The following is a 16,816-nucleotide window of genomic DNA, read 5'->3' as shown; positions in this document are numbered from 1 at the left end:
AGATGAGAACATGGGCTTTCCAGAGCCAAACCCACACTCTTTATACGACACCCAGCTGTCTCCAAGAACCTGACCTGCAAAAGCACACTGGCTTCCGTTTTTTTTCACACCCAAAGCACTCTCTGGTTGTAAGGTGTTAAGGGTGATACATTTCCTTTTCAGGCCACTAAAGTGTCATTTAATTCACTCCAGCAAAAACTAAATAGGAACCTACCTTTAAAAGATGCCGAAAGCAACGCGCTGCTAATTTATTGCCACATCTGTTAAAGCTCCAGAGAGATTCTAACTCCCTAGATTTTAAATACAGTTGAGTTATTGTGATGATGTTTCCTGATTTAACCCTTCCATAAATTAGGTGAAATGATCATAGTACCTGTTGTCACTTCATTCTTGCCCCAGCTCTGGTCATTCTTCTGCCTTCATTAATTCGGAATAAAATACCACAAGATATTGATGTAGCACTTGGAGATGGGAGGGCTATGTTTTTATAGCCTCAATATGGAATTGTACTTACAGACACCTAAGCCTTTACTGAATGGGGAAAAATACTGCTCATCTTGTGTAAGGCTCCTAATGACCTTCCCGGATAGTTATGGGGGAGGAAACTAAGGCTCAGAGATGTTAAGTGGCTTGGCACTCTGCAGGTAATTACTAGAGCCAAAACACCCACCCAGGTCTTGTGACTCCAAGGACAAGACTCTTTCTAGTATCTCCTTTCATCTTCTGGGGAGTCTATTGAAACAGTTTCTTAACTGCAGTGAAAAGCACTATTGCCAACAGAGAAACAAAAACAAAAATCGTGGCATTTCCCATCACTTTATCATCAGCATTTTTAGTTTATCACTTCACAGTCATTATTTGGTGTTTTCTTACAGAAGGCAACAGACCACTGCAACAGAAACTATGCTTAGATGGGAACCCCAAACCTATACATGGAACACCAGAGAGGTCAGATGGCCTGCAGTGGTCAGCTGAGCAGCCTTGTAACCCAAGCAAGCCTAAAGCAAAAACATCTCCTGTTAAGTCCAATGCCCCTGCAGCTCATCTTGAAATAAAGCCAGATGAGTTGGCAAAGAAAAGAGGTAAAGTGATTTCTTTTGCACAAATGATTCAACCTATTTTGCACACACAGAGAAGTACCCGAATGACAGAACTTTCCAAAAGGTACTGCTTAGTGAAGAGAGAGAGACATGAAATTGCATTTCTTTCTGTGACCCACATAGATTGAAAGCCAGATGTGATTTCCTCCCTTGTTAATCAAAGGTCTTGAGTGTTTAAGTGGAATTCTATCCCCTATCTCTGTCCCTTTGTGGCCATTCTTGTCTTTGTAGGCGTGGATAAATTTGCACCACAAATACTTTCTACCCTAACATCCTATAAAGCAAATTTTAATACAGGAGCTCTTTTAGCAATGTGGATGCTGAATGTGTCCCCATATACAAGTTCTGAACTTGAACTGAATGAAGATGAGTCAAGAGGCTGGTATGCCTTGTTCTGATATGATCTTCCTCATGTAAATTCAGTTCTCTGTTAGAACTTTCAGACAATTTACACCGAAAGAGGATTTTTTTTTTAATTTGACGCACTGTATCTTTGTTATTTTTTGAGCTTTGATATATTTTACACACAACTGATCTTAAAAATTAAAAGGGCTAAATCACTTCCTTTTGGATTGCCAGAAGATTCAGTAATACTCTTCTCATTAAGCCTCAGTTGTATCTGATTTCCTTGGCTTGGGTTTGATAGACCTTCTGACTTTTCTTGAGAGAGATTTCTTTCTTCTGAGAAACATGCCCTTGTTGGGATAAGTACAATTTGCCTATTTGCTCTGCACTATCGGTAAAGCCTGGTGACAGTTTCAGGAAGTCAGGCAAGACTGGCACCCCCAGCGCTGCCTTAAGTGCTGCGGCTGTAATCACAGGCCTGGCTCAGGACTGATGGGGCCCGAGCCAGCATGCCTGGCACCGATGCTCCATCCTTCCTTGAGCTCATTTGTACCTCTCCCAGCCTCTATGTCATTTTCCTCTTCCAGAAGCCCCGCTGGCTCTAAACCACACAGAGTGGTGTTTATAGAGAGAGCCAGCAGCACAAATGGTCTTTAGACATATCAGATTCTAAGAAACTGCAGCTCATAATAGAACATAATGATCAGAGCCTCTTTCCAAAGGGCAAAGGAGACACGTGTGCCCAAAATGGCCCAGCCAGAGGGCCTGCTGGTGAAGTCACCGTTGTCTCAGGGGCCACACAAACCACCCACTCTGGATTTTAAGAAGTCTGGGTAAACATCCTCTTGACTTTTCTTTTTAAATTAAAAAACAAAGGACAAATCTCTTTTTATTGGAAGGGGGGAGTTCGTTGCTTTTGCTGTTGTTATTTAACTCACAAATTAAAAAAGAAAATCAGGTGATCAGTTTAACACACTTTCTCTTGACGTTGACTTTAGGCCCAAATATTGAGAAATCGGTGAAGGATTTGCAACGCTGCACTGTGTCTCTAACTAGATACCGTGTCATGATCAAGGAAGAAGTGGATAGCTCCGTGAAGAAGATCAAGGCAGCCTTTGCTGAATTACACAACTGGTGAGTAATTTGATTCAGAAACTATCAATCTATGGCACTTGGGCTGTTGTTATAGGTAAAAGCATCGGATGGAAAACGTTAATTTAATACATAAATGTCACAGAACAACACTTCAGCAGATTCTCTGAAGCCCTGCAGACAGAAGCACATGTCTTAGGAATAAAAAAAGAAGAGAAAATGTTGGAATAAAAGGAGACCTGATAGACATAATTCACTGGGGTTTAAAGTTGACCCAGAGGTGTATGAATGATGTAAAACACAACCTCAACAAAGAACAAAACCTCAAAAGTGCTATTTTTGACAAATCTCTGGAAAGCTAACATTATGAATTCTACTCAGAAAAAATATTTTTCCAGCCTGATACCATTATAAAATAAGAAAATCTCTTAACAAAACTCAGAAACGTCTTACATAAGCTTAGTGATAGAACCCCATTCTTGGGTGTCTTTAAGACTGGAACTCGGAAATGGTACACCACTGTGGTTTTGGTTCTGTACTGCCCTGCTCTGCAGGTGATTTGGTGCAAGACATTTCTTTCAGCCCTATACATTTGCTCGTGTCCACAATTGGAATGAAATGTCTGTTAGTAAAAAGGTTGTTATCAGTGGAAAATGTTCTCAGTGTATCAGTGAGGACACTTTCAGTTTCAAGTGACAGAAACTCAAGTCACTCTAGTTAATGACAAAAGAGGATTTATTGGCCAATGTCCATGAAAATTCTAGAAGATTCCTTTAGGCAAATTTGGTACTAAGCCCAAGTTATGTCATCGGGATTCAGTTTCTCTCTTTCTGCCTCATGCTCTCTCTCCCTCATATCCTCTCTCAGTGTCTCCCACAATCTCCTGGTTCTGCTTATTCTTGACTTCATTCTTAGGCACGATGTCTCCACATAGCAGCAAAGATGACATTCTGGCAGCTCAAAGCTTACATAATCTTTAGCCCCTGTGATCTGAGGGATGGCTTCATTTCCAATATTTCCAACAAAAAGTCCAAGGGCTAATTCCCATTGGCTGGGTTGGGTCATGTGTCTGTCCCTAAACCAGTCCCTGTGGCTGGAGGGACAGAGTTTTACCACTAGCCAGGCCAGAGCCGTGTGCCTACCATACAGTTAGTGGTGGGGTGAGCCCCACCTAAACTGAGAGTTGAGGAGCTGTGATTCCTCAGAAGAAAATCATGGTGTTAAAGGGAAAACACAGGACAAAGAAAACACATACCCATGATGCCCAGGCTCACGTAACATGTTCCCTATATCAGCCTCCCATGATTCTAGAATTTGATCACATCTGCATGTTTTTCCCATTCCAAGTCCTTTCTTTGACACTGACATGCTTTTTTGCTGATTGTAGATTTGCGTAAAACTAAGTTACACCGAACGCTAACCTAATCTAAAATTCTTGAATTTTAAGCCATCTGCTACATATAACGTGAAATTCCAAGGGTGTGTAAGATACCAGGGACTTGAAAGAAAATCATCTCTTTCAATTATCATTCTGTGAGGAATCATTTACCCTCTACCCTGTCACAGCATCTCAACCTTAGTGGAACACTTCCCTGTTGGATCTGACTGTATCTTTCACTAATTGTTCAAAGCCAACTCCAGGAATATGTTTGAAAGTACTTGGAGCGGGGAGGGTATAGCTCAATGGTAGAGTGCTTGCCTAGCGTGCACAAGGTCCTGGGTTCAATCCCCAGTAATTCCATTAAAAAATAAATGAATAAATAAACCTAGTTACCCTGCCCACCCCCCCCAAAAAAAAGAAAAGAAAGTACTTGGAGGAGTAAAGAAATGTCCTGTTGTCGTTATTATTGTTATTAATATTATTATTGATTTAATTTTATTTTTTTTTAAATTTTACATTTATGTGACTTTTCCAATGTACCCTTAAGTTACCCTAATATATAAGATCACACTCAACTTCCAGGCCTGTTCTCTAGAGCCAGAGTCAGCGCACTTTACCTGTAAAGGGCCAGCTAGTGAATACCGTCAGCTTTACGGGCTGTGAGGTCTGTGTGCGCGTGCTCAGGTCCTCTGTGGTGGTGTAGAAGCAGCCAGAGATCACACAGACAGGCAGTGGGCCAGGCTTGGCTCGTGGGGGTCGAGGTGGGCCAGCCTCTGTCTGGAGGCATGAGTGAGCTGCTCACCCAAGACTACTCTGTCTTACCCTTCTCTGTGGCATTTTAGAACAAACTCTTCCTCTGAGGCCTCGGTATGATACCTTCCATCTGAGTGACTCACACACTAATTGACAGAGTGTAGCTGTGACCTCAGATTACCTCTCTCCTCCAGCTGCTCTGAGTACTGTTATTTCTCTTTTTAATTTTATTTCCTTAGTAAAATGAGCATCACATGGTTCATGAGACATCTTGAGACTTAGATTCTTTGAGTGCTTTACTCCTCAAGAGCTGAAGGTGTGGGGTCAGGAAAGTCAGCACCCCCGGAAGTTGTGTATCTTTTCTCTGCTTGTAATTCACATTGCGTTTTAAACTGAGGGGAAAGACCACTTCTGAGTGAGCTCTGCCAAGCAGCACGGCTGTCTAAAAGTCACCTCCCTGAAAACTGGCACTTTTTCTGCAAACTGAAGAAGAAAACATTTAGATGAACTGTTTTCTGTGTGCTGTTGCTACCAAATGAGAAAACACCACCACTTGTTTTCTGACCTAACCCTTAATTAAAATGATCCCCAAGTAATGACATGAACGTTAACTTAAAAATAAAACTAAAGTATTTTTTTAATCAACCACTGACATGCACTTATGCCAAAGGGAAAACATTTGCCTCTGTTCCAAATAAGCCTGCAGCCTGGCCAACAGGGTGATGTACTTGAATTAAGCCTCTCTCTCATTTTCTGAGGGGAAAAGGATGAATTTTAGGGATTGTGGTGCTCTTGAAAAATAGCACTTTACAGAATCAAAGAAGGCTGCTTAAATGCTTTCTTTTAAAAAATGAAGCTTTCCTAGTGGTGGTGAAATTATGAACTCTGGACACTGGAGAGAATTTTGAATGCAGCCCTATTCATGTAACACAATGGAAACCTGAGGGTTACATGGTAGGGTATATCCAGATTCAGAGATTTCCAGAAGGAACGCTGATTCTGAGACAGATGCTGACTCACGCGGTGTCCAGGCGGCAGGGACATGGTGTCCAGGCTCTCCTCCCCTTCCTTGGGGCCTCCCAGTTCTCTCATCAAAGCACTCAACAGGCCTTGCATGTAGTCTAGAAATAGACACTCTCAGGTAAGAAATTCTCAACGTTCACTTTGCAACCAAAGTGCCAGCTTCAGGAGGTGACTTTTGCCTGAACGAATTCCTCCCAAGTCCTGCGGCAGTCTGTGGGAATGATGATTCCATGCCGCTGGGGGAAAGCACTGGTTTGCACATGCTCGGTTCTGAGTCCTGAGCGAGCCGATGTCTGAGTCAAACGAAGGAAACGCTTATCCTTCCCAGTCTGGCTGTGAAAAACACTTTGCCCAGTATGTTGCTGAGGAAAACTATTAAATAGCTGAATTGTAATATCAGAGTTGACACTTAACCAGGACACAGTCACACAGGGCTCAATGACCATGACACGGATGCTTCTCATCTTCCCGGAAAGAACTGGGGATTTGAGAGGGGAACAAAGATGACCCAATATACCCTCATAATATGTCTTCACAGAAGATAAATTTTGCAACATGAGCGTCTGTGTGAAAAGTCACATCAGGAACGAACATGAAACAGCTGGTTTCTTTCCTATATGATTGGCCCCCTACCACAACTGGAAAATGTTCATTCTTTCGAATCGTAGCTGCCAGGTTTAATTGCTTTGTGTGCAAACCAGTCTGGCTTCTCACCACAAATCTGTATGTGTGTGTGTCCAAGTTGATGTTGACATCTTTAAATGAGCAATAAAACATTAAATCCAAAAAACATTGAGGGAAGGGAGTAATACTTGATAGTTTTGCCATATGCTGGGAGAGGATGGATTCCAAAATAAAGCTGTAAAAATTGTTAGATGCCCTTGTCAATTGAGCATCTAATTAAAAGCACTCCCAAAGACGATGGAAGATGGTATCGAGCTGGGGGGTAGGGTGTGTGCTGGGGCTGGGGGTCGAGTAACGGGCTTGCAGGGAGTGGGGGCTGGCGGGGACAATATTTTTAGGCTGCTTTGCTTTCAGACAGGCGAGGGCAATCAGTGAAAGCATGCCTTCTGTGTAAAGGGGCCAGAAATGCTCCCATACCTCGTGTTTATTTTTTCCTGAGGCGGTGCCAGGAAACTGGAAGTAGGTCAAGAGTCTCTCAGCCCCCCGACCCTAAGCCCTTGTCCCCCTCCTCTTTCTCTGTCCACTTTCCCTCCTTCTCTCCATCTTGGAGCTTCTGGGGGCTTCTCTCCTGACCCCACTCACTGCACAGCAGGACCTTGTAGTGGGCTCCCCGTACCCTTCTCCTTTCCTTCCTTTCAACCACTGAAACTCGTTTTTGTGTAGCTGATAACCTCATCCTTTTGACGATCACGTGTCCTCCCTCCCAAAGTGACAGACTGGCATGTTAACCAGAGTTAAAGGAGTCTGCTGAGACTTTCCGCCAGCCAGAAGAGTACCTCTGAACGTGAGACTTGCAGGCTGAAGAAAAGGCAGTGCTTCCTCCAGCATCCCGCAAATCCCACTCAGAAGGGGGCCCCTTGTCTGCCACTGGGTCCCGGTCGGTAGCCCTGCAGAACCACGCACAGACCACCAGAGTGGTCAGCAGAGCGGCCCCTCACGCAGGCCAGATGTCGTCCTCGTGACGTTTTAAATATTGCCTGTTTCTGGGATACGAACTTAAGAAGGCCTCCCAAGGGAGAAATTGCCAGCGGAGCTGCTGCATTTCAGAACAAGTCAAGCAGTCTGTCCCGTATTTCCATTTTGCTGCTCCTTGAGTGCCCAAATACTATCAAATTCTTGGAGCACGGAGCCTTGGAACTACTTCAGTTTGAGCCCAGATAAGGTCATTTTTCTTTACTTTTGTAGACTTATCACATAGCAGGATTCTTTCCTGGTTGGTTGTTTTTCCCCCCAAACCCCCCAAACTTTCAGCTGCTCTTCGTCATACCTGGCTTTCCATGCAATGCTGAAAGCCTTGTTTTTCTGTGTTCTATGCGTTTTTTTATTTGTTCTCTTTGTGAGTCACTTAACATTGACTGAAAGATGATGTCTGTAAATTAATATTTACTTTCCTCTCTACCAAAGTATATGTGCGTGCACTCTAATTACAAACTCTCAGAGTTTTGTGGCCAGCCTTTGCCTCAGTACCACCCCCAGAGATGCTGATTTCACTGGGTGGAAGTGAACCTAGGAATAGGGTTTTTTTGTTTTTAAAGAACCTCAGGTGATCCTTTTGTGCATCTGTGGTTGAAAACCACTGAGTGAGAGTCCTGCACAGGGAGTGATACATCTGGGGCTAGAGTGGTGTTCCCAACCAAATGAATCTGCCGCCCGGGCGATAGTTGGCATGTCTGGAAATTTTGAGGGCACTCCTAGCTGCAGGGAGGGAGTGCTCCTGGCATCTAGTTGGCAGAGGCCAGGGATGCCCTGCAGATCCTAGAATGCGTCCCCCACCTACTCCCACCCACAACAAAGAATGATATGGCCCAGGATATCAGTAATGCTGATAAAAGCTGGACAAGAGGGAAGGGAGAGGAAGAGTACACCAGTCCTTCCGCACGTCCTGCTATAGCTCCTTGAGGGAAGGATGGAGGTTCCTCCCTTTGCAACACCCCTGGGTGGCTACCTTCCCCTCCCCCAGCTGCTCTCCCAACTCACTCCTGCACACGCAAGAGGGGAGATTTCGTTTACACACCCAAATCATTTACATACCCCCAAACAAAGCCATATTGTCTACTCCTTTCACATCATTGCAGTGGGAAAATGTTTTTCCCGTGCTTCCTGTAACACAAACCTTCTAGCTAACACATTTTAAAGGTCAAATTGCATTTTTGTTTCCTTAAGACCAGACAAAACAATTACATTGGAGTGTAGAAAATTGAGGGCTTTGCTTTTTGGTCTATTTTTCATTATGGAATTCAAGTCAGTCCTTAGAAGAAAACAGAAAAATTAAGAACTAAAGGTTGTAGCTGGTGATAAGCCATCACTTTCATTCGCCATTGTGTCTCTACCTGAGTCTTTTTTCTCATTTTGCAATAAAACCAAATATTGCAATGGGGACCAGGCTTAGGATGAAGATCTGAGGCATGTGAAGATAAATGCAATGGGGAGTTGTTCCATTAAGTGTCTGTTTGGGGGATTATTATTTTTCCTTTGGCTTTAGCCAGGCAGCAAGATTACTTGGTGTACCTGGCTATACATGGTATATATCCAGCTCCTCTGAGTCTGGTGACATCCTCAAGTGTGCCAGCACTTGTGCTATTTAAACTGAATGACAACAGAAGGTCTTTTTGCAATCTTATGATGCAGTCTTATTGGGCAAATAGTTGGTGACCATTGAATTCCCCTCTCTTAATTAGGAGAGTATTGAAATTATGGCACTGTGTGTACTTTGATAGCTAAATACAGGGGGAAAATGTATTAGGTGAAACAGGTCCTAGAATCAGATCTGTGTCACAGACCAGATGCTGTGACAACAAGCCAGCTTGGTGTTGGAGTTCAGCCACATGGAGAATGTTGATGTAAGCAAAGGTAACGAGTTGAGACTCCGTTGTAAACCATGTGGTGGAAATAGTATAAGCATCCCTGGTGCAGCCACGAGCATCGGCGTGTCTGGAGCAGTGTGTCGTCCAGTGACACAGCGATGCTTTTCTCTGTGCCATTCCACAAGGGATGTTCATCAGGGGGTTACCGGTAGGAGAGCTGATATTAGCAACCTTTGCAGCCACTTCATGTTGTCATGTAATAACTTGACCGAACCTTCAGTTCCCTATTAAAGTATCAGCAGTGTGTTCAATGATTGATAGATTTTGCCAGCTCCTTAGACTAAACATGTGATGCAGACAAAATCAAGAGTTTGGCTGTATTTTTTGTGGTTTTTAAAAGAAATTTAATACAAGGTCTCTACATCCTTCTGCTGTGGAAATGAATACAGTGTTACCATTGATCAAAACCTGTTACAAACAAACCTTTCTGATGAATCCCTTTCCTTCTCGTTGGATGGTTTTTCTGAGTTCCCACCCGCTTGTGACTTGTGCTGTACAGCGGAAATTAAACCAGCCTGTTCCTTCTCCTAACACCCAACAGTCGAGATTATGCCAGCACATTAGAAGAACGCACATTATGGAGATGAACATACACCTGCCAAGGATATCAACGGACAGTCATAGAAGAGGCTAATAAATACATTTGTGCCTCAGAAGAGCCATATGTGTGTCCTAGCTGACAAACTGCCCAAAATGACTCCTTCTCCTTACTCTGCACTGGCCCAGTAAACAGAAGTAAGCTCCAGGACCCATCCTGAAACCGTGAAAAGGATGAATACCTTACACCATGGAGGAACTCAAGGTTCCTGTGACTTTGTGACTATGGCAAGTCCCTGTGGTCCAGTGCATTTCAAGCCTCACCTCGTCCATGAATATATGTCATTCTGAATAGGTGTAGCTTGCTCTTTGGAGGTGAAATCTTCTCTTTTCCAATTTTCTTTCCTCCCTGAGGTTTTACTCCACGTTAGATGTATCCCCAGGGCCTCTGCAAGGACCGAGTGAATCACTCGGCATGAAGGAAGAGCAGGCTGATAAATACAAAAAGTACAGAACTGGCCTTTTCAGTTTTGGTATAGTCCCCAGGAAAGCCGCATACATAGCACCTTGAATTAATAGCCTTCCTGAGCTACACGTGTGATTACCTCCATACGTCATGTCAGTTGCATGCTTTAGCATCAGGAGTCACCTTTCCTTCACTGCAGCCCTCTTGCTGAATAATAAACTCACAATAAGAGCTGGAGGACAAGAAGTTGGTTCTGCTGTCGGCTGGAAACCTGAAAAGGTTTCTGAATTTTTTCAGCAAATGAAGGCTACCAATCAAACGAGCTTTGTAACGTGCTCCTGAATAGCAATTGTTAAGAAAAGAAATATCAAAAGGAATTGAGCAAATTGTTTCCACTATTCAATCCCAGAAGGGGAGTATCATTTGTGTATGTGTGTGTGTGTGCTTATTTACAACATAATCCTTTTTCACTGGGAAAATAAGACAAATTTGTTCTTATATATAAGTATAAATATAAAATACATCATAGTCTCAAAAGTGGGATATGCTAGATCGTAATTTCAGAATGGATCTTGGAGCCTATTTCTGTTTTTTAAACTAGTACAGAGTGAGAGCGTAGTCTCTTAGAGTGAGACCAAAGAGTCGTTTTGGACAATTTGTCAGCTAGGACAGCAACAACTCATATAAAAAGCTGTAACTGAAGTCAATATAATAGACTTTCTTGTATGTATGTGCCATTGTTCTTCCAGTGACTGTGAACCTTTGGCTCTTAGTAGGCCATATTCGAACAGAAGTCACATTTTCCAAGGTTTATTAACCACTTAATTAGGGGGCACAGGGTGCAGAGTTAGACAGAATAGAGTTTAAATCTCATCTCTGCATATTCTAGCTCTGAAAATGGTTGAGTTTCTTAATTTCTACTCAACTACAAAGCAGGCGTACAGCTGTCACTTTCTACAAAGGTTTTACAAAGGTTCATGTAAAAGATACGTATTTCTCAGAGTGTTCTAGAAAATCTCTTGCCTGGCCCAGGATAGAAGTTCAGTGGAGGCTGGTTCTGTTCCCTTCCAGACAAGCATTTAGTGAATGTCTCTCCCTCTCCGCCAAGACCCTAGGAGGAAGTTCACCCATCCCCCCTTTCTGTTTAGTGGGCAGGGGACCCCAGCTGCAAGATGTGGGTATTTCATCACAGCTTTGTACTGTTTACAGCTTCATGAAGAGAGAAGTAAGGCAAAGGGACCCCTGATTCTGAGTGGCCACAGTGGTCACCAGATCAGCCCTCCTTCGCCTTTCCCATCTTCCATGCCTTCTCTCTGTCTTCTCTCCCCTCTCTTCATTCATCCACCCAACAGAGCCCAAGGCCTAGTGGGTGAAGACAGAAACAAGCTGTGGAATGCATGATGGCAGATACCGCAGTGAGCTTGGGGAGGGGGGACCAACACTGGCTGGCCGGTTAGGCAAGGTGACTTCTGAGATGATTTTTGAAAGAAGGCTAGGGATTTGCCAGCCTGAGAAGGGAGAAAGGATTCCGTGCAGAAGAATCAACACAAGGAACAGAAGTGAGAGAGACCACAGCACTCTGTAGGAGGAGTGCCTTCTCTGGTCTCACTCCGCCAATCAATGGATTTTGAGCACATCCCTCTCAAACCAGAAAATTTATCTAGAGGTTATATTTGTGCTACTATTAATCTGTATCTTGAAGATTAGGAAAGTCTACTTTTTAGAATAAAAAGTAAGTACATAGAATTTACTCTTTTCTTTGTGCTCCCCACTTGGGAAGCCACTGGCTAAGGCAGGTCCTGAAGGGGAGGGTCAGCAGGTGAGCCTGGAGATGCTGAGTGGTGACAGCCTTTGGGCCCAAACCAAGGAGGCACGTTCTCTCCCGTCTCATCCAAGGAACTCAGGAGCCCCCGGGAGGCCAGAGCAGCAGAGGCCAGGCCTGGCTGCGTTGGGTTAGAAGTGGGCCAGCATTTCTGTGACTTCTGGTGCCACATCAGTCTCTTCCAGTTTCTGTTTCTAAGTTATTCGGGTCCGGCCACCATGATGGCTTCTGCATAGACACTTCCACCCACAAAAAATTGGAGAGAAATGTAACAGTGTTCAGAGTGGTTGGCTCCATTTGGGGTATGAGACAAAGAAAGATTTTGCCTTGTTTTGTTTCATTTTGAAATTTGTTTTATTTTATCTTACTTTCTATATTCCCCAGGGTCTTTTTTTTAATGAGTAAAATGAAGTAAAAATGTGGAGAAGACTGTTAACTTCCTTAAATGGTACCCTTGTGCTGTAAGAGATTTAACATCCACAGATAGAAGTTTGCTTTCTTTTCTACAGATGTAGTTTTGTTGGGTTTTTTTTTTTAAGGAGATGGCAATAAATCATATCATTTTTATAGCTGTAGGAACTGAAATACAGTTAAGTTACTTTTTCTGAAGAGTGATCTCCATGGAAAGAAACAAAACTAAGAAGTAATCTGCAAAGATAAAAAGTTATATTATTAAGCAAAATCATATGTAAAATTTATACAAGGAATATAGATTTTTCAGTTGAATAGGTGGTGTTGTGAGACTTATAGAATTTGCAGGATTTTGCAACTCTGATATCATTTTTTAAATCCCAAGAAGAAAAAGGAACCCGGGTGTTTGTTTTTTCAATTAACTGTGTCTTTTTTTAAGGAACTCCAGGATTTTATATGCGTTGGGAGTTAGTCTTTATGCTGCATCTGCATGTGTCCCCTTCCAGAAATGCACCGCACACAGCGTGATGAAATATGCAACAACTGTGATTTAAATCATTGTCGAATTCCAATCTAAAATATGCAGACCAAGAGATATCAACCTTAACAGGTTATATTACCTCTGATAAAAGTAACAGAAGTAAAACGGGCTCAGCCTGATTGGCAAATTGAGTGTGGTTGTCACGGCCCGAGGGGTGGAACTTTGCTGTATATGTTAACTGTGATTCCTGCTGAGAGACGCTCTTCTTTATTTCCCCGACGGTCACCATTACTAGGCAGCTGTCCAGAGTTGTGTCCCAACCCCAGCTGACAGGCTGTAGACGGGCGTGTTGGGTTTTGTTCACCGAGTAACACGGTGGAATTCAAGAAATCCTTTCTGATCAATTCGTCAATCACTGCTGCATTCAGTAAAAGAATTCCAATTATAAAGAGAACGCAGGTTGTTGTGAAACCTAAGTGTAAAAATGTACAGAGTAGAAGGTGACAGGCCCAGGAGTCCCAACAAAAGAAATCTAAGTAAATAAGCACAGCCAGCTGCGTGATAATGAGCCTGAGTCAAGTTGGCAAGTGGAGCTGGGCAGGAGAGACGATTCTGGGGTGGGTTTGATCACGTGGGAAGTGAGGGAAAGGAGTCATGGAAACCCGGTGAGTGGTGACAACAGTAACCAGCAGACAGGGAGTAGGAGCAAGGACCCTTCTGAGCGCTTGTCTGAGACCCTGTAATAAAAGCCAGACCAGTAAGAGAAAACAAACACGTTTATTAACATGTGTACATGCACACACAGGAGATACCCAGGGTAAAAAGAAGACCTGCCCGAGCTGGCCTAGAATTCAGGATTAAATACCATCTTAATAGGGAAAGGAGAGAAGGGATATAGGCCTCTCAGGGGAGAGTAAATGGCTTTTAGGAAAGATGAATGGGTCCTTAGAAGAACAGATGGAAGGTCTGACAGTTTGTGACACAGTCTGTCTGAGTGTGGCGTCAACTTCTAGTCTCCCCTCCTGTGACGAGTCAGCAATCGTCCCTGGTTGATGAAACTGCCGGGGAGGGTGGGGGATTTATGACAACAGAGCTCCTTTTGGACGGTCTGTCTTTAGGCAGGTAAGGGAAGTTCAGAGAAAGCCTCTCCCTGCATTTGCTGTTTTTCCAGTGCCCACAGCTCACAATAATCAACATACTAAAGAACCATTTTGGAGGGTAGCATATTCTGCTAGTCTTCAGGGGACAGAACAGAGAAAGGAGGAACGGGGAATTGGCAGACCCGCCAGAGCACGAGCGCCATTTGTAGGCACCTGCCATGATAGGTGTCCTCCCGACCCTAGAGATAGAGAACCACCCACAGCCCTGCTGGATTTGTGCCTGTTGGGCCAGAGGCAGCTTTGTTGACAGCAGCAGTAGTTGAGAAATGGGGGAGCTGAAAACCCTGACTAGCTTTGCCCTGGGCCCAAGAATTCCTGGGAACACTTGGAGGACGGGACTAGAAATGGCACCCATGGTAACAGCACAGTACTTCCTAAGTGTAGAAAGGGAGTTTTTTGCTCTCTACCTGGTAGGCACAGTCCTCTCACCCAGGGGAAGGGACGTAGATGCCTGAACTCCTGGGCCGTACAGGTGGCCTCTTCTATCCACGCTCACTTGCAGATCAGGGCCCACATAGCTGCCACCAGGCACCACCAGGCTGCCATTCCCTCAGCTGCCATTCCTCCGGTGGTCACAGTTCTTAGTCCTGATGCAGTCGTAAGGAGCAGAGGCTGCAGTGGGGGAAATTGTCTGTACTTTCCTCTTCGCTTTAGCGAGAGAAATAGAAATTCTTTATACAGGAGGTCTGGCTTTACGGCTTATCACTAATTCACATGCTTTAAGTATTTGGTACAGGCCAGGAGGACTGAAACATGTCCTTAGCATCATTAGGATGCTTTCTCGCCAGCAGTCTCCACGTCCTCTCTCTCTAAGGGGCAGAGGGAACCTGAGGCTCTGCCGTGCACTCATCCCCCGGGCTGTGCAGGCTCTGTCTGCTTCCGGAGGCTCTCCGCCAGCTTTGTTCTGCTTGGCAGCCGAGGAGTTAAGGAAGCTCCACACTGAAGCGCTTCACCCACCATGAGGTCCTGAAGCAAAATCTGATCTGTCTGGGATCAGAAGGTTGCAGGCCATTTCTCTTACCACAGCCTCCCTGAGGCCAGCTCCTGAAGAGGAAACACAGCCTAGTTTGAACTCTTCAACATCTGACTCTGGCTCCTTCAGCTCCCTTTGAAATTCTCCTTTCGTTCCTCCGTGTCCGCCAGCAGCTCCTGCTCTCCAGCGTCTGGACCATGGGCCATCGGGGTGGCTGCTCGCGTCACAGCATCTTTATTTATGAAGCGCTGTAGACTCGGCCTGGCTCCTCCGAGCTTCCAAATGAAGTGGTTCTGCCCCTTGGTGTCTTCATCTCCACATCTAAAGAAGACTCTTTCACAGAGCAGAAATTGATAGATCTATCCCGGCTAAAGTGCCTTTCTGATTCTTTTTATTATTGTTATTATTAGTCCTCCATAGAAAGGAATCAAGGCAGCGGAAACATTTTTATAAAATGACACTTTATCTCTGTGATTAACTGTATAATAAACCGTAAAGGCGCTGCCATGGTAATCTCCCTCTCCTTACACCTTATTGCTTTAATAATAAAAGCTTTTTTATGGCAACAGAATAAAATTTTACTATCCAGGCAGTTTAGATAAAATGAGAAGATGTGTTTTTGGAAGGATAAAGGGCACTTCTGAAACATGTGAGGTCAGCATGGGTTTTATGTGAGCTCAGACTATGTAGAACACATTTGACGTATCTTCAGTCTGGTGCCCTCCTGAGGACTTTATCCAGCTGTTTAGACAACTTTTAGTGGTAAGCAAAAAGCCAATGAAAGAGTTCTGTGTTTCTGTCCAGCACAGAGGATCACCGTCAAAAACCAAAAATGCTCAAAGCCTAGAATTGCAGATGATTCGGGGGGAGAAAGCACATATTTCAATAATTAATTTCCATCCCATTTGCAAACAGAATCATTAACTACGTGTTTTGCTTCTGAGCCAAACCCTGTGTGGTTTAGTGAATATTGTTGCACTTTTATTCATAAGCTTATGTCTCAAATGATTAGATTTTGTCAGTGACAGAAGTTATATACATTTTTGCATAGCCATGATTTATATATGCAAGCACTACAATATACCAATTAAGGAGTTTCATTATTGTTATGCCATAGAAAAATGAATATGCTGTCTTACCTTCCATTCATCACGATGAAGCAGTTTTTGTTGAGCAACCCACAGTAGTCTAAGATCGTAAAGTTGAACAGAAGTTTTTTTAAACTCCGTCAGAGCTTCCCTGAAGAAGTGATGATTAAGCGGAGACCTGAAGGAAGACTCAAAGTAAATGAGAAGAAGAAAGGCAGGGTTGGGGAGGAGAGCTGTCTTCCAGCAGCAAGAAGGGCATGTGCCAAGGCCCTGTGGTGAGGAGAGAGTAGAACTCATACCTCCTAGGGTGTTGGGAAGCTTAATCAAGATCATTGCAGTGAGACACTGGTGCTCAGCCTAATGTGCCTCGCACAGTAAGCTCCCAGGATGTGTTAGCTGAGATCAGCTCTCATTTTGAGGCTGATATCTGTCTACACAGGTATACCTCAAAAGCCAGCATGTGACCGTTCTGCTTCCCCAGTCAGAATGTGGTCTGTGACAGTCTGTGAGTTTCTGTGACTCATCAACTCTGCGATGCCCTTCCTCCCTCCTGCCCCCCAGATCTGGTGACCCATCCCGGGGACTTGCCCAGCATGCTCCATCCTGATCCAGCCTGCAGAGTTGTTTCCCATCAAG

General features: G+C 44.0%; 1 protein-coding gene across 8 annotated transcripts in view; it reads left to right on the top strand.

Moving 5' to 3' along the window:
- SPATS2L (spermatogenesis associated serine rich 2 like) overlaps positions 1–16,816 on the top strand; it is a 157,368-nt gene that overhangs the window by 120,456 nt on the left and 20,096 nt on the right. For 7 of the 8 annotated variants that reach the window (XM_072961513.1, XM_072961511.1, XM_072961512.1 and 4 more), the window contains 2 exons: positions 876–1,082; positions 2,444–2,579. In XM_072961513.1, coding sequence (XP_072817614.1) covers positions 876–1,082; positions 2,444–2,579 — 343 coding nt within the window. The remainder of the gene's footprint in view (positions 1–875; positions 1,083–2,443; positions 2,580–16,816) is intronic. The other variant, XM_072961514.1, reaches the window with a different exon arrangement.

This window comes from Vicugna pacos, chromosome 5, assembly GCF_048564905.1.
Source record: "Vicugna pacos chromosome 5, VicPac4, whole genome shotgun sequence".
NCBI classification, from domain to species: domain Eukaryota; kingdom Metazoa; phylum Chordata; class Mammalia; order Artiodactyla; family Camelidae; genus Vicugna; species Vicugna pacos.
This window is presented reverse-complemented; position numbering and strand designations above follow the sequence as displayed.